A 22065-nucleotide genomic window follows, 5' to 3' on the forward strand; every position below is an offset into this window, starting at 1 on the left:
AGATCACGTGTTATATATAAACGACCTCCGTATCGCAAAGTAGTCTGTAAAATAAACTGAATCCCTGACGGTTGTATTTTCCATTCCCAGGATTACTTGCAAGTATGCTTGGACCAAATAGAAGGGATGCTTAGCGCAGTCGCTCCCGTAAGTGACGCTGCCGGGGCCTGCGGTGTAACTACGAGTGGCTCAAACCCTGCCACTTCCAACAGGCCTAGTGCTGACCGTGCCACAGCATCTCCGTCGTCACCGTCGGTCGACAAGATGCACGAAGCTGGCAAGGCTGGGACGCCTACAGATGTATGGGACATCCATTTCTGATTAAAAGCTAACACAATGCAACATGGTCAGGTGCAGTCAGGTCAACATTCCCTTCAAGCTTCAGAAGACTCTACGGACACTGAATAAATAAGTGTTACTTATGTGTTAAAAGAAAAGAAAGAAACAGCAGCATTATTTTGTATTTGGCCATGATGTATGTGGTTAGCATGTCATTAATTCATGGGCAGAAATGTAAAGGAACAGATCAAAATTTCACATGAATTTGTGTGTTATCTGAAGAACATCAGTTTTATTAGTAGTAACAGCCATTTTATTTTTCTTTGTAGTGCATGAAGTGACAACACGGCTGCATGGAAACACAGAACGTTATAATACCATGTGATATGTTACATTGCCTGTGATTTATTTCAATATGAATTGAAAACAAAGAGCCACCAGCACTGGAATACATTACCTCTGGAAGAAAGATGACTTGGGGGCTATTTGAAAATTTGTGATTGGCATTCAGTCTTTTCTTCCTGAAATAAGCAATTTCACTGGACATGTAAGGTGTTTTTAAAGAGAGCTCTCACAGAAAATGTAGTTTCTATTTATTTAATTGTACTGAAATTAGAAGCACAGGTAATTTTGTGCTTCTTACTCTTGCATCATTTAATAAGACACTTGCATGAGGTATTGTAAAGATTAGCCTCGTATTCCCAGCTAGTGCTAAATTATAGCCTTCATTTCCATATATGTACAACAGTCTTCATTTCCATATATGTTCAACATTCTTCATTTCCAAATATGTACAACAGTCTTCATTTCCAAATATGTACAATGGCCTTCATTGCCAAATATGTACAATTATTATTCCAGGAAACAGTAATGCAAGAAAGTGATTTTGACAGCTTTAAATTGTAGTGAACCTGTATGTCTGTCTTTCTGACAGTAGTCTTTTGAACTTGATAATGCTTCATAGACAAAATGAAATTGCTTATTTCAAATTTCAAATTATGTGTTCTGTGTAAATATAGGAGTATTCATGGTACTACCAGCATGAATGGGGAAGTGGGTGTCAGCCCGTGTTTCATTACATATTGAACTCTAGCAGCTGAAATTTCCTGTTTTTCTGTCACAATTAAACACAAAGAACAAAAGCAGTGTAAAATACTGTTACAAAAATGGAATATAGTACTATGAGGCAAACATAAATAAAAGATAATCCTAATTGTTGGTAAGGTGCTTTAGCATCTTATAGACATAATGAGGGAAGTCACAAGTCAATTCAGTTCCTTTTATGAAGTGCAGATGATTTTAGAACAGTAAATTTCTGTCAATTTTAAACTCAAGCTCAGAAATCTTTTTGAATTAACCAATATTTCAACAAAGATGAGCCCAAAAAAATGAGGGGAAGGCAGTTATATACGCTTCTTTAAATAACAAAGGTTAATTTGTATATTGGTAGAACGCTTAGTCAGTGATGGTTGATTTGTATATATAAACTGATGTACTGATGAATTATGTAAGAATGAGTGTGTGACATTGTTTATTTGTAACTATTCTACTGCATAAATATTATAATAAAAACAGTCTGTTGTTCCTAGAAAAAGAAAGTGGAATATTGTAATTAGTGATGTTTATATTTTATCCTGTTTTATTTCAGTCCATGAAATGTATTGTACAGTTTTGAAAATAATGGGATACTGTAAATGTGTGGAAAATAGATTTATGCGGTTAAAAATGGTGCTGTTCATCAATACATGACAATTTAATTAGTGGTATTGTTTTTATAGTTTGTGAGTTTTGTATACTTTAGCAAGGTTCTTCAAGCCGAAGATCTCGATGGACCAGAAAAATAGAATCACCATAAATAAAATGTTATTCTTATAGTACAGAGAAATGAATTGATTTCTGTAATCCAAAAAAGATATTGTGTTTTGTTTAAAAGTAACATAAAATTGTTAGATATTTTACTTTTTTATATATATATATATATATATATATATATATATATATATATATATATATATATATATATATATATATATATATATATATATAGTTATGCTGGACACTATTTAATGTGGTGTAATGTATGTTTTAAATGTTAGATAATCAAATGTGATAAAACAATGATTTAAGTTAAATACAAGTCAGTGAAAAAAAGACTGTCTATTTTACTTGAAACTGCTGTAAGTAATTGTGAATTTAATGTCTTCCAAATGAAGTTCAGTAATATAACTTGTAAAGTACACATAGCAAACATTTGATTTTGGTACTTAAAAGTATTTGGGCACAGATTTCCGTAATCATAGCCAATTTAGTCATTACATATTTACTTTTTGTTTATGTGATTCCCGGAATGCTGTATTAATATTATGGCTGTAGATAATACTGGTAAATTTATGTATATATCTCAGCATTGCAAACATGTAATTCTAACAGAATTTTCACTTTAGGACACAAAGAGAGTAGAGAGCACAAATTATTTGTATATTATTTTATCTGGCTGTCATCAACTAAGAAGACATTATTACACATATCAATAGTCTCTGACAAGAGACAACGATTTGTATGCAATTTTATAATTTTATTTTGCTCTCCTTACAGGCCTTATTTCACAGCACAGTTATTTTATATCAGTATTGAAATGTGCTTCAGACAGGTGCACATGCTAGAAAGTGGATTACACATATAGAATTTCCATAGTACATTAATGTAATTATCCTTTCTGAAGTACAACTTGTTTTCCTTATAACACATTCAGCAGCAAATTATGCAGTGTCATTCAGTACAATACGGGGGTGAATGACATGTGATAGACAAATAAATTAAACCTATATATGAATAATTGTTATACAATGTATATAAAATACTGTTAAAATGTGTGACTTTGTAATTATTAACATGTGTGAGTGTTTGTAGACAGCAATTTAGCAAGACAGAATATGTTTAAAAGATATTTCTTTACAGATATAACAGGAATACCGAATCAGCCTCCAAAACCTCAGAATGTACACTTTACAGAACAGCACTACTGTAAAATACAAACATACCTCAAATGTTCTGTTTCATGTCTTTCTTTGAATTTCTGCAATTTTATAGTGAGTTATGTCATTTAAAATTTGTTAATACTTTGTAATATAAATATATATACATATATTTAAACAAGACCAATAAAAAACTATTTCTAAAATAACTGATGCGTTTTTGCTATTCCCCAATACTTTTTCAGATGAGTAGAATAAAGCATTAAACAAACAAGAGACACACATCATATCAGTCATTTATCACCCGTAGTGAAACTGATTGAGTAGGACTGATTGTGAAGTATGTCCTTTTTGTCATGCCTGCAAAATTCTCCAAGTATATCCACCATTAAACACTACCATATTTCTGTTGACAATATAAGACATAATTAGTTAAACAGCTACACTATTTCACAACAAAAATTTTCTACCTCTGAAACAAAGTTGGTCTATAGTTATATTGTCAGTCTAGTCATTCTGAACATATTCTCAAATATTCACTTCTCTAGTAATCTTTGTGGATTTGCTGACATACAGTACTATAGGTGCTATAATTACAGCTAACATTCATCATTGGTCATCCTCCATCCAAGAAATTCATCTTCGCTAACCATAAAAAATAATTACTATTATTTAATAAATTTTCACTTAAACAGGTTTGTGGGATTTTATTAACTTATAGATTTATTCCCCTACATCAAGGATAATACAAAACTTCAGCCCGTTACCAATAACTGTGCTCACAATTTATTTACGAAGCTGAAAATTTGCTGAAATCAATAAATCAGGCATACAAACCAATGGTATATGATATAATGCAATGAGACTGAACATTTTCCAGTGATTGTATATTAATAGGTTAGGAGCTAGTAAATGAAAGACATCAGTCACTGGGTAAGTTACATGATACGTTTGTTCTGCATTCTCAATAAATTTCAGAAGCATACTTAGTTCAAGAAGAATATAATAATTCCAATCCCAAAGAAAGCAGGTGTTGACAGATGTGAAAATTACCGAACTATCAGTTTAATAAGTCACAGCTGTAAAATACTAATGCAAATTCTTTACAGACAAATGGAAAAACTGGTAGAAGCCAACCTCGGGGAAGATCAGTTAGGATTCCGAAGAAATATTGGAACACGTGAGGCAATACTGACCTTACGGCTTATCTTAGAAGAAAGATTAAGGAAAGGCAAACCTACATTTCTAGCATTTGTAGATTTAGAGAAAGCTTTTGACAATGTTGACTGGAATACTCTCAAATTCTAAGGGTGGCTGAGGTAAAATACAGGGAGCAAAAGGCTATTTACAATTTGCACAGAAACCAGATGGCAGTTATGAGAGTGGAAGGGCATGAAAGAGAAGCAGTGGTTGGGAAGGGAGTGAGACAGGGTTGTAGCCTCTCCCCGATGTTATTCAATCTGTATATTGAGCATTCAATAAAGGAAACAAAAGTAAAGTTTGGAGTAGGTATTAAAATCCATGAAAAAGAAATAAAAACTTTGAGGTTCGCCGATGACATTGTAATTCTGTCAGAGACAGCAAAGGACCTGGAAGAGCAGTTGCACGGAATGGACAGTGTCTTGAAAGGAGTATGTAAGATGAACATCAACAAAAACAAAATGAGGATAATGGAATGTAGTCGAATTAAGTTGGGTGATGCTGAGGGAATTAGATTAGGAAATGAGACACTTAAAGTAGTAACGGAGTTTTGTTATTTGGGAAGCAAAATAACTGATGATGGTCAAAGTAGAGAGGATATAAAATGTAGATAGGCAATGGCAAGGAAAGAGTTTCTGAAGAAGAGAAATTTGTTAACATCGAGTATAGATTTAAGTGTCAGGAAGTAGTTTCTGAAAGTATGTGTATGGAGTGTAGCAATGTATGAAGTGAAAGGTGCACAATAAATAGTTTGGGCAAGAAGAGGATAGAATCTTTCAAAATGTGATGCTACAGAAGAATGCTGAAGATTAGATGGGTAGATCACATAACTAATGAGGAGGTATTGAACAGAATTGGGGAGAAGAGGAGTTTGTGGCACAACTTGACAAGAAGAAGGAACTGGTTGGTAGGACATGTACTGAAGTATCAAAGGATCACGAATTTAGCGTTGGAGGGCAGTGTGGAGGGTAAAAATAGTAGAGGGAGACCAAGAGATGAATACACTAAGCAGATTGAGAAGGATGTAGGTTGCAGTAAGTACTGGGAGATGAAGACACTTGCACAAGATAGAGTAGCATGGAGAGGCTGCATCAAACCAGTCCCAGGACTGAAGACCACAACAACAACAACAACAACTTATAGTTTTGTGTGAAAGGATGTAAAGCTGGTTTTTTTATAATACAAAAACGAATGCTATCCTGTAACGTAATCTGACAGGACAGAGAATGGAGTGGCTGCACAAAAAATCTGATTAAAAACATAGTAACGTTTTGCTGTAAAATATGTGAAATCATCATACTGTATTCTTTCAAACCATTACTCTGAAATCAGATTTGTCAAGCTCCTTGATGTCTGAATTAGTCAAAATATTAGATATATTTATCAAAAAATATACTGCAAGCAACCAAACACATGTACAAACATGTACAACTTCTACAAAATGCTTTTTTGCAGTGCAAATTTTTAATGATTCCATATGACAAACAGTAAAACTTCTCTATGAGATCATAACTCGTGATTCTAATTTGTTAATGGCCACAGCTCTTGTACATAAATATCTGTGTTTTCCACATATTGTGATGTTGTCCACATCACAATAGATCTGACAATTGAATATTTCTCAGACAAGATGTCATTGTATACCAGGAGAACTTTTGTAACAAAACATACACACTTCAATCATGAGAATGAGTTCCATCAAGAGTCAAGTAACTCAATACTCAATTTCACAGCTGGTTTGAACAACACAGTCCTGTCAAAAGTAAATTTATGTTGAATGTAATATGTCCTTGCATTGTTTGACATGAGAACTGAATGATACATCTTGGGCTTTAGGACCAGAAGATGCTTTCTTTTTTGCCTAATGACATACTGTAGTTCAAATAATGTTGACTTTAAAAAGTGGGCCGAGCATTAACAGGAGTACTTTATCACATAACATAACAAACAATAGCATTACCATATAACAACAAAAATAATCAATATGTTGCAATAAAGTGTAATTGGATAGATAAAAAAATCTACAGGAGAACAAATGCAAAAAAAGTTTTACTTATGCAGGCTTTCAGACCCAATGGCTCCTTCTTCTGGCAGAAGAATGGAAGGGGAAGGAAAAGGACTGGAGAGTTTTAGGAAAATGGGTAGAGTTCAGAAAAATCACTCGGATCATTGGGTCACGGGAGACTTGGATAGGATAAGAAGGAAGACGTGTTGTTGGGGACTGCACAGGATGAGATTTGAAAACCTGAGAGCTTAAAGATGTTAGATTGACTAATATGCAGGACAGAAATTACTGCTAAAACATCACACATGAATTAATAAAAATAAAAAGCTAAGTGTTTGTATGTAACAAAGGTGGGAGGGGGACAGCAAAGAATAGACAGGTAAGATAATGAAAGACGAAGAAAACTGAAATGAAGTGAAGAAAAGAGTAGTTACTATGAAGAGATGCAGAAGAAATTAATGTAAATAAAGGAAAGGTGGGTGTCGAGACAGAGGACATGTTCTAGCACTAGTTCCCACCTGTGGAGTTCTGAAAAACGTGTGTATGGGGTAAGAATCCAGATGGCACGTGTGGTGAAACAAGCACCAAAGTCATGGTTATCACGTTGTAGAGCATGCTCTGCAATAGGAGATTGCATGTTGGCAGTATACACCCTCTGCTTAAGCCCATTCATCATTTGGTGCTAGTCTTGCTAAAGTAAAGGGCCAAACAGTGTTTACAAAACAGCTGATATATGCTGTGTTGTTTCACAGGTGGCTCTCCCTTTGATAGTACATGTTTTGCCAGTTACAAGGCTGGTATAGGCAGTGATAGGAGGGTGCATAGGGCAAATCTTGCAACAGTGGAGGTCACAGGGATAGGAGCCATATAGTAGGGAGATGGGTGCAGAAGGAACATAGGGTCTGACAGCAACTACTTCACCTTTGAGGGGCAGTCATACAAACAGATCAGGGGTGTGACCATGGAAACCAGAATGAAGCCTTCCTATGCCAGTCTTTTCACTGGTCACTTGGAGGGGGCTTTCCTGGGATCCATAGGCCTCCAGACCTCGATCTGTTTTAGTTACATTGATGACATCTTTGCCATATGGACTTATGGTGAGGCTGACCTGTTAAAATTCCTGAAATCTCTAAATACCTTCCCCCAATTAAATTTCACATGGTACTATTCTGAATCCCATGACACTTTCCTTGATGTTGATCTCATCCTTACCAAATGCCAGCTACACACTTCTGTCCACATTAAATCTACTAACAAACAACAGTACTTACATTTGACAGCTGTCATCCTCTCCATGTCAAATGTTCCCTCCCACACAGTCTTGGCATTCAAGGCAACCATTCTCTCTTCAGTCTTCACTGAATGTAATTACCCCACCAGCCTAGTTCAAAGATAGATTTCCTGAGCTATCACATCTGATCCTGGTACTGTTGATCCGTCCAAAAACAACTTCAGAGCACACCACTATTATCCTGGTCTTGATCAGCTGCTCCGACAAGGTCAAGACTTGCTAAAATCATGCCTTGAAGTGAGATCAACTCTGCCTGACACTTTGGTTACCACTCCTAGAATAGCTTTTTGTCACTCTCCCAATCCCCACACGATATTCTTGTCAAACCCTATGTACCTTTTGGACCCATCTCCCTACCCTGTGGCTCCTAGCCCTATGACTGTCCCCACTACAAGACTTGCCCTATGCACCCTGCTACCACCACCTATACCTGCCCTATAACTGGCAAAATATGTACTATCAAAGGGAGAGCCATTGTGAAACTACATATGTCATTTACCAGCTGTTATGTAAACACTGTTCGCCATTTTACATCAGCATGACTACCACCAATGAATGGGAATAGGCAGAGGGTGTACACAATATCCTACTGCAGAACATGCTCTACAACATGTCAGTCATGACCTCAGTGCCTGTTTCTTCCCTCACACACCACTTTCTCATAACTCCACAGGTGGGAACTAGTGCTACAACATGTCTTTGGTTCTTGCAATCCACCTGGCCTTAGTTTATGTTAATTTCTTCTGTCTTAGCATTTCTTCCCAGTAACTTCCTCTTTCTTGACTCCTGTTATAGTTTTCTACATATTTCTCTTGTGCCAGAAGGAGTCACTGGCTCAGAACAGACCCTGTAGAGTGATCTTTAAGGAGTTGTCCAAGATTTTGCACTGTTTTTCAATTTAGTGCAGGCACTTTGAGGCTATATTGCCAGTGTTGTTCATAATGGGTGACACAAAGCAAACACGAGAATTACATTAATAAGTTGTAGCTGTAGTTTTCTGGGTATATTCATTTTTCAGCAGTGAGTCGGAAACAGAAAATGTGTCCTCATGTGTTGCCAGTTGCAGCAGGTGAGAACAGTTGGAGACTGTATCATGAGACAGAGATAGAGCACACTGAGAGACTGTATCATGAAGCAGAGATAGAGCACACTGATGACACTCAGAGGTATCATTTGTCTCCTTGCACAGAACACATCATGCAAATGTTCTCTTAACTTGCCCCTACTTCTGAGTAACAAAACCTAACATCAACAATGAAAAGAGAACAGTGATTAAATTGATAAGAATCTGTCACTTCACAAGAAGTTGTGTTATACCATTCTGTAAGGAATCAAACAGCTAATGCTACAGCAGAATTATTTTGTTGCCATAAGTATACTTATATCTGTTAGTCAGTGTATGTTTAGGGCATTGAAATGAGGACATTTGGTACTTTTAACAGTGATGTGGTTGTGTGTGTGTGTGTGTGTGTGTGTGTGTGTGTGTGTGTGTGTGTGTGTGTGTAAAAATGAGAGGGGGAGAGAGAGAGAGAGAAGAGACAAGAGAAAAAAAAAACAAATAAAAAATGTATTAACTCAAACTTGCAACACCAGGGGAATGATCTGTTACATCAACTTCCTTCCGTCTATAGTAAATAATAGTATGAATATAATAGAGGGACACTTGCTATGTGTCAATATGTTACAAGATATAGCAGGATTTTTATTTTAAGGGAACATGGAATTATTGCAGCAGGTACACACGTGAATGAGAATATGGTCAGTGATATAACAAATTGATCAGGCATGGAAATATCTGATTATCTATTCAAACAGTAACAAAACCGCACAATGTATTCTAAACCAGACCACCAAATCAGTCAGATACAAGAACCTAGAAACATAGGAGGTAAGGATGATAATGTACTGGTATTTAAATTAATTGTGAAACTGAGAAATTTTATTCAAAGAAATACTACTATTTCACATGTTATTGTATGTAAATAGGTAGAGCTGTCATTAACCCAAAGGTTGGTTTGAACACCATAGTGCTCTACTAGGTCTATTTAGAGATGATATGCTGTTGCCTTCCTCTGACCTTTGGACTGACTTATCCAGACAGTTGTAGGAGCATCTACAGTTTAATGTGGATTCCTAGTCAGTTTAAATTTTAAAAAAATGCAGAGAATATTCTCCCATGTATCACTGCACATCACATACATGTGATGTATTGTTTCATACCCACCTTCCAAATCGTGCCCCATTAATGGCACCATGTGTGACTGTACAACTCTGCAACTTTTCCAAACATGTAGGACCACTAAGATTTTCTTTAAACTTCTTCCACAGCACATTCCCAAAAGATAATGTGATTTTTAGCTGAGCATGCTAAACAACATCATCAGCACTCTTACATGAATGATACACAAATTAAAATGGTGAAATTCTATTAAAAATAATAATAAATCAAAAAACCAAGTTGCATTCACACAGAAGAAATGAAAAGACAACCTCAATAAGGTGAACATCAGAAAATCTCTCAATAAAAGTCAGATGAAACACAGCAGAATAACTGAATAACATCAAGGATAAAATACCAGCACAGACAAGGTTAAAAAGAGGACAGTTGACTGTGGCTGGATGGCTACTTAGAAATAAAAGGTGACCAAGCCAGTCTGTGAAGCATAAAAATCTCACACCCTACACTTTGGGAAGAATTCTGTACATCAGAAAAAAATCTTAAAACATGAACTGCACTCACCTCATTACCGGTTAACATAGAGAACAGGTTTGTGGAAGATTCAGATCAGCCCTCAGGTTATCATAAAAACACACAGTTAAAATTTGTTGTACTGATAGCTGTGTCCCACATCTGTGACACACTAGTGGTTCCTTGCGATGTAAGAGAAAACCATGCATCAGTGGGCAATGTCCCCCTCTAAGCCGTGTAAGGGCTACTTCTTCAGCTCGTTGTGGTTGGAAGGAGGTAAGCCATGGTTTCACTGAAGGTTTTATGGAATGTAGCTTATTATTCATCACTTCCAGCCACTGAGTCTCCTACTAACACATGGTCTTCTTGGTCACAAATGAGGTAACAGCCTGCAGGGGGACCAAACAGTGAGCAGGAGTTGGAAGCGAGCAAGCCTCCTTGGCAGCCCTTTCAGTGAGTAAGTGCCTTGGAAATCAGCAGAAACATTATTGTCCTACCTTCACGAGAGAAGGAGAGCACCTTGCACTTCTTCCACCATCCAATCTGCTGGGTGCATCTGGCCAACACCACTGTGAGAATCTGAACAGAGGAATTTCTTGCCATGATGCCATCTCATCTACTCCAGTACCCTCAAGATAGCAAATAATTCCATGTAATATACTGAAAATTGCTCTGGGAGCCCTGCCCTGAGGACAATGTCAGGGAACATTACAGAACAGCTGATAAAAATTCCTCTGCTTGGTCTCATCTGTGTGAAACATAATAAAATCTGGATGGTGATGTAAAAACTCGTTACATTTAATTTTAAAAATATGGTCTGGGGTACAATCAATTCAAGAAGGAAGCTCGGCCTCTTTAGTACCTGAGAGGTCCCATGCTCTGCCCCTGGCTGTGGACCTTAATGTACTCCACCAAGGGTTCACTCTCACATGGGGTCCAAACAACCTCATTGCCTGTAGCCGATGATGAAACAGCTGCTCCAGTGGTGGCTGTGCAATGGAGATGGATACTAGCAATTTTGCAATGGGCAAGGTCTTGTATGCTTGGTGTGCCAGTAGGAGAAGATGTCAAACAGACAGCAGAGGTTCACCAGCATCTGAACAGAGGCATGCGATAAGCCTCTGTTGACAGGTCAATACCCTAGTGGTAAACTGCATCCAGCATTTTGAGGTGTGAAGGGCCTGCTGATCCAAAAACTTGACACCTGTTTTCAAGCTGGGGTCACATAAAGACCTCATAAAGTTGGAAAAGACCTATGTCAGATGCATTTTAGGATGTTTCAAAGCCTTGAGACATCTCAGATTTAATTCCTTAACATGTAGCAGCCTCATTAGGTTCTCAGCAATGGTGAGACTGAGATACTTCACATTTTCCTTAAAAGTGAGAACGGTGTCCCCCAAGTTTTAAAATGAGTAAATTAAAAAGAGAACGGGAATGATTAAAATCAACACAAACAGTTTTATCGGAAGAGAATTTAAAACCTGTGATCTTAGACCATTCCTCCAACTGCTTGACTATTAAATGCAATTGCCAAGTACCCATTGCAGCTTGTGAGACTAATGCTATGGTAACTATTGGGATTAGTCCAATCCTTCTCTGTTTTAAAAATTAAGATTAAAATAGATTCCTACCATGAGTTGGGAAACTCTCCTGTTGTCTAAATTTCATTAAAGAGCTGAAGGAGAATAGCTTTTGATCACAGGTTCAACCATTTCAGCATGCTGTCTGTTATCAGGTCATGACCAGGTGCAGTATCATGAGTTACTGACAGTACAGAATCTGACTCCACAGAGAGAAAGGCTTGTTGGTGGAACAGAAATCAAAACTAACCCTCTCCTGTGTCTCCTGACAAGAAAAGAGAGCTGGATCCTGGCTACAATCAGCAGTAATGGTCTTATACAATTGGGCCATTGTCTGAGCTATGTCTCTCGGTGATGATAGGAACACCCTTGCTCTCATACAACTGCTGTTCTGCTTGTGAGTGCCAACTTGAGATACTCCTGATGGCTTCCCATACTTTAATAGTGGATGTGGACTTATTGATGGAACTGAGGAACCCTAGTCAAGACCTCTGCTTAGCCTCCCAAATTATTCTCCTCACCTTCAACCGTGCTATTTGAAAAGTTGTAAGATTCGCATCTGTAGGGCATTGACTGACTCTTCACATAGCTGCTATCCTGTCCCCAATGTGTGAGGACCTTGGTGTCAAAGCACTCTTGGGGTAGTAGGTACACAGAGCACATCGTATCAGGAACATGGGCTATTACCTAAACAGTGACCATTTGTAGTGTTGTGGTTAAGGGCACAGATGAGTGGAATGTGTTCTTAGTGAACACTGCTACCCCATTTTTCACACAGTAACAAGTCCTTTTGCCCTGTCAGCAGTAAGGTTGTCTTTTCTGTAGAGGTGGTAGCATACAAATGAAGGTGCATCATTCTGTTTCAAATGAATCTCTTTGAGACAGATTTAAAAAGGTCTGCCCTATATGAAGAGTGCCAGTTCCTCCAGATGAGTCCTGTATCCATTCATATACCATTGGAGTATGGGAGCCATTTCAGCTATATGGTTTTGATTTACCCCTATCCCTGCACTGGGGTGGAGGGGCTACCTTGGTCTGGTGACAAGGTATTGAAATCGATGATGTCCTCCTCATCAGTCGTATGTGACAGAATGACCTCTGATGGCATCTGGGACAGCTTTTGACTAAAAGTGATGATGCTTTCCCTGCTTCCTTTTCCTTCAAGGATTGTGGGGAAAGTCTGTGCTGAGAGACAGTCTGCCTTCTCGATGCTCATTGCAAAAATGTTGTTGGTCTCTTCTATTACAACTGTCTGGGTCGCTGTATCTTTACTCACTTTCCTTCATCAATTACAGGTGGAAATACAGATGCTGATTGAGGGTAATAGAGTGCCAGATGTCATCTGCATCAAAGCACCCACCTTATGAACTGGTTTCTCTGCCATGGAAGCTTATAAAGTGGCAAACACAGGTGATTTTGTCACCTTATACTCTTCCTTGGCTTCTGAATAGGAGATCTGCTTGGTGACATTTATTTACTGAATTTTGCACTCCTCAGCAAAAACAGGACAGTCTCAATTCCAGACTGGGTGGCTGAAAGAGCAGTTAAAATACATGGCTGGAGATGGGTAGTCAGTACCAAATTTCTGGGCTGCCTTCCCATATTCCCCATAGGTCACCTCACCTCTGCAACTCTGTTGTACAGCCATATCATAGGCATTCCTAGTATTGTCTGGTTCAAGTTCATTGATGATATCTTCATGATCTAGACCCAGGGCCAAGACACCCAATGTTTGTTCCTTCACAACCTCCACAACCCTCCCATCCACTTCATGTGGTCCTCCTCAAATCAGTGTGCCACCTTTCTAGATGTTTACTTCCTCCTCTCTGGTGGCACCATCCACACCTCTGTGTACATTAAACCCACAAACCACCAACAGACCTTCAGGTTGACAGCTGGCATCCCTTTCATACAAGAAAATCCCTCCCATATACCCTGGCTACCTAGAGATGACATGTTGGTATGTCTGCATGACAAAAACTTCCTTGTCCAGTGTGCTGAGGGTCTCACCAAGAACTTCACAGACAGGCACTATTCCACAAACAGATCTCCTGTGCCATTTCCCCTCCCAATTCCAATCCTGCAACTACCCCAAAAACCAGCCACAAAGGACTGTCCCCTTCATCACCCAGTACCACAGTGGACTGGAGCAACTGAACCACATTATTTTCCAGGGCTTTGATTACCTATCATCATGCCCTCAAATGAGGGACATCCTACCCAAGATGCTTCCCACTCCACCTAAACTTGCATTCCATCACCCACTCAACCTCCACAATGTCCTAGTCCATCCCTATGCCGCTCCCAATCCCAACTCCTTGCCACAAGGATCATATTCCTGTGGAAGTCCCAGGTGCAAAACCTGTCCAATTCACCCACCCAGTAATACCTATTCCAGACGTGTCACTGGTTTATCCTGTCCCACCAGGGGCCAAGCCACATGTGAAAGCAGCCATGTCATTAACCAGCTCTACTGCAATCATTGCACAGCTTTTTATATTGGTATGACTACCAACCAACTGACCACCAGCATAAACTGCCACCACCAAACAGTGACCAAGAACAAAACAGACCATCCTGTGGCACAACATGCAGCTGAACACAACAGATTTGATTTCAATGTCTGCTTCACTACACGAGCCATCTGGATCCTTCCCTTCAGTACCAGCTTTTCTGAATTGCACAGATGAGAGTTATCCTTACAACACATTCTCCATTCCCATAATTATCCTGCCCTCAACCTATGATAACATACTGTCCCCACACCCTCTACCCAACAGTTTCTGCTCCCTATGTCCTATCATCTACTCCCAATTCTCATCTCCCACTCTGTTTATTTGCAGCCCTCTGCCAAGGCATTCACCCATTTTTCCCTGTTCCTCTCATTTTTTCTTCCTTCTTTCCCCATCTCCCTGCACTATAACCACCTGACACTGTGCCTGTTGGAGACTAGTCCTTGCATACTTCACCAGACAGATTTCGTCTCTCTCCCCACCCGTACACATATGTCTGCTTGTGTCTGTGTATGTGCGGATGGATATGTGTGTGTGTGTGCGAGTGTACACCTGTCCTTTTTTCCCCTAAGGGAAGTCTTTCCGCTCCTGGGATTGGAATGACTCCTTACCCTCTCCCTTAAAACCCACATCCTTTCATTTTTCCCTCTCCTTCCCTCTTTCCTGACGAAGCAACTGCCAGTTGCGAAAGCTCGTAATTCTGTGTGTGTGTTTGTGTGTTTTGTTCATGTGCCTGTCTGCCGGCGCTTTCCCGCTTGTTAAGTCTTGGAATCTTTGTTTTTGGAAGCAATATATGCTTGTTGACTCTTATAGTCTTTAGTACTCTGTTGAAAACACAATCAAATGCAGATGATATGAGCTTTTATTTTTGAGAAAAGACATAATTATCTTAAATTCAGATGGAGAAGCTCATGAGACATTCAAGTATTTGAATTTTATGTAAGTTTCTTTTTCAGCATACACCTGCTTTGGCTGTTGTTCACACGGGGGTCACAAAAGGATGGTCAATATCAAGGATATTATAGGAATGATCATTTCAAAGAAGAAAAAGCCCTAATAAACATGGGCTCTAAGATGCATATCTTAAGTGCTGTCAGCACTTCTTCACCTTTGGTACTGTGAAACAAATCTCTTCTACTGCAAGTTCTTTGCTTTTCATATTTTGTGAGGTGTTAGTATGGACCAAAACAAGAAAAAAATTTCTGGTAAACATGGGCTCTAAAGAGCATACGTTAAGAGCTACCATATTTTACCAACTATAAGACACTACAGACTATAAAATGCACATTAATTTTTAAGCAATATTTTTTTTAAACAATTTTATTTTTACCATTCTTATTATTAGATTGCAAAGCCATACAAAAAGTCCTTAGTGTACAAAACTGAACTGACCTTTAATATCCCTTAAAACTGTCATCTGAAGTTTCTTCTTCTTCCTCTTCATAATCATCATTGTCCTTTTCATATAAAAGATGGTCTTCACTGCCATCAAGAGCATTACAAGCATTGTACTTCTTGAAATAATTACAATAATGTTATCTCACTCTAGACCATGACGGTTTTATCCACTGACACACTGATCGTAGGCCATTTTAAAGCTCCATTCAGGGTGAATTCATGTTGTGTAATCCATCATTAATTTGTTCCATTTATCTCTCATACACACTTCAAATGATTTATTTACTGAAATGTCAAGAGGTTGTAACTGTGTAGTAAGTCGTCCTGGTATAACAGCAAGCTCTGTATTTCCCTGTCTCAATTTCTCTTTCGCAGAATTTTTCTAATAACTACTGAACTGATCTAGAACAACAAGGGAACTCTTCCTCAATAAAGCACGTTTTTTTCTCTCCCACATGAGCTGTGTCAAATTGTTTCCTGAGCTGTTATATCTTTGCTTACCGTTGCAATACGTTTTCCTATCACGCCACTGAGTGGCACTTCAGTCTTCTTTTGTTGGCTCTTTCGTTAGAGAGGATTGGAGGCAGGTTATTGACAGATGACGGGGCAGTGGGAGAGGGGAACTACTGATGAATGGTGAGTGTGACATTATGGGACTTAATCAACAGTCACTCGTCCAACTGGGCAGCTACTTGTACGGGGCAATGTTGGTGTGGAGTGTTGGGCTATACGCTATTATGCCTGATTGACTATGTGGACTCAGGAGTGGCTGTCTGCTCATGTGGGCATCATCATGGTGTTAATTTTCTCTGGTAACTGCCCATCCTACCTTATTTTTGGACAAGGTACTTCTGTTTATGGATTTTGGCACATGTGCTCCTGTGGTGGTCTTGCTCCCATTAGGCTTGTTTGCCCGCTATTCACACTCCATACTCAAACTACTAAATTTGCCCTCTCTCTGTGTGAGCTCCCCTTATGGATGATATATTTAAGTGTATTTAAACTGTGTTTTCCTTTTTATTGCAATTTGTTCAGCATTTCGATGATCTATGTCATTATTGCTTGGGTGTGAAATTAATTGGGTTGTTACATGCCTTAAGGTATCATGTATATTAGTGACCTTTAAGGTGGCAAGTTCTTGCTTGCCTAACTTGTGCATGAATTGTAAAATTGGGCATGGTCGTGTTAAGCAAACTCCAACAGCCCAATGAATGTTGGCTCGTTTTCTGTACTCACAAGGGAAGGTCTTGGCAACATCTAGCACTTCTGTTAAAAGAAGGTATTTATTGTTTACTGTTATATATTCTATCACTACTGTGATCTCATGCTTAGGTATTAGTGCTCAAGCATTTCTTACTACTTTTAAGTTTACTTAAGTGAATTTTTAGGGGGAGTCTTGTTAACAGTTGGCTGTTTGATCAAATTAATTGTTATGTTTGTCATTAGTGTTAAATCATTAACCAGTTACTCAACTCTGTTTTAATTAGGCAGTCATTCCAACACTTAGGCTGCACTCAGTGTCTGGGGTGGGGTTTACATTTTGTATTCTTGTGTTTGCCCTCGAGAATTTACTTATTTTGACTCTCCATGTTGCATGAATTATATGACTGTTCATTTGCCCTCAGTTTCCTGAATTGTACATAGCACTGGAACTATTGGCCTTGGTGTGTTATCCACTATCTGCTGAATCACCAGGTATGGCTAGTCCACATCAGCTCTGTAGCTGTGTGCGGCATGGAGTTCCGCCTACTGTCTTGTGAGAGCCACTGAATCAGTGCAGCCTCCTTGCTTGCTATGGCATCTCCCTCTAAGTTAAATTCTTAGTCCTTATGGAATACAGACTTAAGTTTAAATCAAAGAGTCTGCCTAAACAATCCTTGTCAATACCTGCCTCTGCCAGCTCGGCCTTGTCTTGTAATTGCTGCCTTAATGTTTGCTTGATTTGAAGATCTTTCAATCATTAATTGTGGATTCCTGTAAATTTTAAAATCATTGTAACCTTTCTGTTCCAACGTTGTTAGTGCTCAAAGGGTGCTGCAAATCTTTTATCGTGATCCTGGAACTGTAAATTTTACAATGTTGTCAAATGCTGAACTTCTGAAATTTTGAATATTGTTACCTTCCTGTTTAAAAGATGCTAATGTTAAAGAGCTCCTACAGTTTTGTGAAATGCTGAACCTGTATTTGTTATTAAATATAAAGGGGTTATCCTTTGGTTTCTAAATTGCTTGTGCCAAAAGCACCTTCAAGTTATTTTAATCACAATCCTGAAATTGTAAAATTTTTCCAAACAAGGGCCACTTTCATTGTTTTAAGTATACTATCTATTGAGTGGTTCTCAAATTATAATGGTAATGATCTTCCTGTAAATGTAAAGAAGTCATCATTTGCCTGTTTGAAATTTTATAGGTGCCTAAAGGGCCCTTGAGTTGCATTTTTATTAATGTTGATCTTGCTATTTTGAAGAGCCTCAAAAAGAAAAAAAAAAACACACATGTTTATTGTAAGCTTTGTCGGCCTGAAACAAATTTCAGACTGTTAGTATTGATTTATATGTTATTGTTGTTTTAAATATAGCTTGTTAAATAAAAGATTACCAACTATTGTGAAGCAACAAATGGCTTTCCATAAATTCAGCCTGCACCTTCCTCCTGCTCGTTAAGTTGCTGTTGCATCCTGGGGTGTCCACTGAGAGCTCAATTCAATGACAGCAGAGCATGGTTGTCCTTCTCCTAGAATCCATTTGCCACTGTTTGTCTCATATATTTGGTCTCGTATTATATTATAATCATTTCATATCTGGGTTGGCGTGATGGAGAACAAGTCTTGTGATGGTTTGCTTACCTCCAGTGGGAGCAGCTTCAGTATGAGCTCTTGCTTAGGCATCAAGAGGAGAGGGGAGGGGGGATCCCTGAACTTGTGGCTCAGTTATGCACCATCAGGTCCAGTCTGGTCGACATTACCATGGGCACCATTGGTGAGGTAGATGTCACAATTTCTATCTATTCTTCTAATTTGAAGGAACCCAGCTTAAAATCTTAGTTTCTTTAGAGACAGTAAACACAGCCACAAACAATTATTAAGAATGCAGGCTCAACTATGTGACTGGAATAATTGTTTGGCTGATTTGGGGGGTCTCCTAGTACCTATGGTTGAAAGAGGAAGTCCTTGATAATCAGGTGACAGTTTCTGCTCTGACCAATTTAGATCAGGAAACTTGACCTGGTCATCCATTGGAGACGAAAGGTCATGTTGCCTCCACCTTTGCCAAATTGCTCAACCTGATTATGTATCTGCTGAAGAATATATCAGAGTTGTCAATAAATCAACTAGTTCAGGCAGAATGTGTATTGTGGTTAATTGGCCATTTTGAACATCACTACAATGCTCTTCAGGTATCTTACACCATTATCCGTAGTTTATTGTACATGTTAATCTGCAGCATCTTGAGTGATTTTCTGGCCAATGTCTTCCAAAGTTGGCACAGTCTAACTGATTTGAGATGGTGTATTATCAAAGAGATGCTGTCACCACACTACACATGCTACGGATGACCATTGGGGAACAGGAGGTCATTTCTGCTATTTTAGAAGGGATGAGGCCAAAGGACCAGATACACACAATGTTTGGAATTAAACCAGTTAGTCACTTAAATTGAAGCCCTAAGGTATGCTGATGAACAGCTTGGTCTGGACTGGGGAGGACTTAATGACACTCATTCTTATCTACAGGGTGTCCCAGCTATCTTGTCCACCCAAAATATCTCTGGAACAATAACAGCTATTGGAAAATGACTTTCACCGGTTTCAATGTAGGACTGGGGCCCATGAATGTACATATTTGGAAACATTCTAAAACGAAATCATATGTGTTTTTTAACATAAACTTATGTTTTTTTTTAAATGGGCCTCCTATATTTTTTCTTCAGCAATCCATAGCATAACAAAGCACATACACAATGGCGTTGATTGCATCGCAATATTCCCATTACATCCCGAGATATTGAGACACAAAGTCGACGCTTGAAACACCCGACATGCACTGCTAGCGCATGTCCTGAGGCTCAGGCGTGAACCCCATGCTGCTCGTAATCGCAATGTGATTGGCATGTGTAATCACACCTCCATACTTATCAAGAGGTCTGAAACGAATAATACGGTCTGCTGCCATCAACTCTTATAAGCACATAATGGTTTCCCTCTTGCACGTTTTACGTATTTACGTACACAATATGAACCAGTACCGACCGGAGTACACTCGTCAGGTTGTCTTATTTATCCTGCACACCCAAAATAACGTTTATCTAATGCGTTATATGACCCATTGTGCCTGTCGCGCACAGCCTGGCTCAACCTAGTCAAGTGTCCAATGTAGTTCCCACTACTGCCACAGTTACCACTTCGCCTTGCTTATGATTTGTGACCCATGCAAACTCCTGTACTCCACCACCCTCCGAGCATCCCATTTGTTGTTGCTTTGGAGTGCAGTACACCGCTTGCCAGTGTACTCGTGCATCAGAGTAATCTTGTGACGGCACGGAGGTAGTACACATTGTGAATAAACGTTCTGTTGTGGAACTTATACTGTACAGTATAATGTACACACATGAAGATATGGTAGAAATGCTGCTGATCTATGGAGAATTACGTTGACGGGAAATACGTTATGAGATTGCTTGTTTGTTGATAGTATTGTTAGCGAACATTATGATTATTAAGTTAATATGTCTGTTTTCTACCCTACTCTACATACCTGTATTGTACCCTGTTGTAGTTGGACGAAATGCTGTTCAGGAAGAACGACTGTACAGAAGACGATTCCCTGACAAGACATCGCCTTTGTGCCGGATGTTTTGTCGTCTCACATCTCATCTATGTGAAACGGGAAGCTGGAATCCAAGACCTCGACATTGTCCTAGAACACGCACAGATGAATGTGCTGAAGTTGCTGTGCTCGCTACCATAGCTGTGAATCCTCGAATCAGCACACGTCAAATTGCACGTGAAGTTGATGTGTCGAAATCAAGTGCACTGTATATTCTCAAACGTCATAAATTTCGTCCTTACCTTGTTCATTTACACCAGGATCTTCATGGCAATGACTTCCACAATAGGGTAACATTTTGTCAGTGGGCTCAGCAAAAACTTCTAACTAATACAAATTTTTTTGCAGATGTTCTCTTTACCGACGTGGCATCATTCTCCAACAAAGGAATTGTCAATTTGGAGAATATGCATTATTGGTCTGCAGACAATCCAAAATGGCTCTGTCAGGTAGAGCACCAACGTCCGTGGAAAGTTAATGTTTGGTGTGGGATTATTGGAAATATCATTATCGGACCTTTCTTTATAAATTGCATCCAAAATGGCAGACAATACTCCAGATTTATATGACACAATCTTCCTGTTGTTCTCTTGGACACCATACCTCTGAACCGGGGAATGGTCATGTGGTATCAGCATGACGGATGCCCTGCACATAACGCCTTACGAGCATGACAACTTCTGAACCGTAAGTTCCCTGGTAGGTGGACTGGACGAGGTGGCCCAGTTAGGTGGCCTGCCCGATCTCCGGACCTTACACCGCTGGATTATTTTCTTTGGGGAGCAGTGAAGGATGCTGTATACCAACATGAACCAACAACACCAGAGGACATGAAGCAACGCGTTATTGATGCTTGTACAGCCATCAAAGAGGAAACAGTAGCACGAAGTAGGGCATCCTTCATCCGCAGAGTGACCCTATGTATGCAAGCCAATGGGCATCACTTTGAGCATGAGATGTGAATGCTATGTTTAGTATGTAGTGCTGGTATCACAGTGGAAGTTTCTACAAAGGGTCATTTTATCCAGTGATGTTAAGAAACATTTGTTTGCAACAATTTGTCATTTAATGCATAAGATAAACATAACATTGATAATTATGCGATAATAAACCTAATTGGTTAAACATGTTTACATTCATCTTCTATGTCCTACCTGAACTTCCCAAATAAAAACATTTTTACCTAAACAACGGTAAAACTTTTAGTCGACTTGCTCATTTCACTAAAACCATCAACATGAATTTTACTATTACGAGTGAATGATTAACTGTCACTTGCGCTAGATCTACAGTAAAGTAAAGTTTTAACAT

General features: G+C 38.9%; 1 protein-coding gene across 1 annotated transcript in view; it reads left to right on the forward strand.

Moving 5' to 3' along the window:
• Positions 1-3463, forward strand: part of LOC126354850 (G1/S-specific cyclin-D2-like) — a 52588-nt gene extending 49125 nt beyond the window's left edge. Inside the window, exon 5 of the mRNA XM_050004838.1 lies at positions 91-3463. Coding sequence (XP_049860795.1) covers positions 91-321 — 231 coding nt within the window. The 3' untranslated portion in view covers positions 322-3463. The remainder of the gene's footprint in view (positions 1-90) is intronic.
• Positions 3464-22065: the final 18602 nt, after the last annotated feature.

The sequence above is a fragment of the Schistocerca gregaria genome, chromosome 3 (genome assembly GCF_023897955.1).
Source record: "Schistocerca gregaria isolate iqSchGreg1 chromosome 3, iqSchGreg1.2, whole genome shotgun sequence".
NCBI classification, from domain to species: Eukaryota; Metazoa; Arthropoda; class Insecta; order Orthoptera; family Acrididae; genus Schistocerca; species Schistocerca gregaria.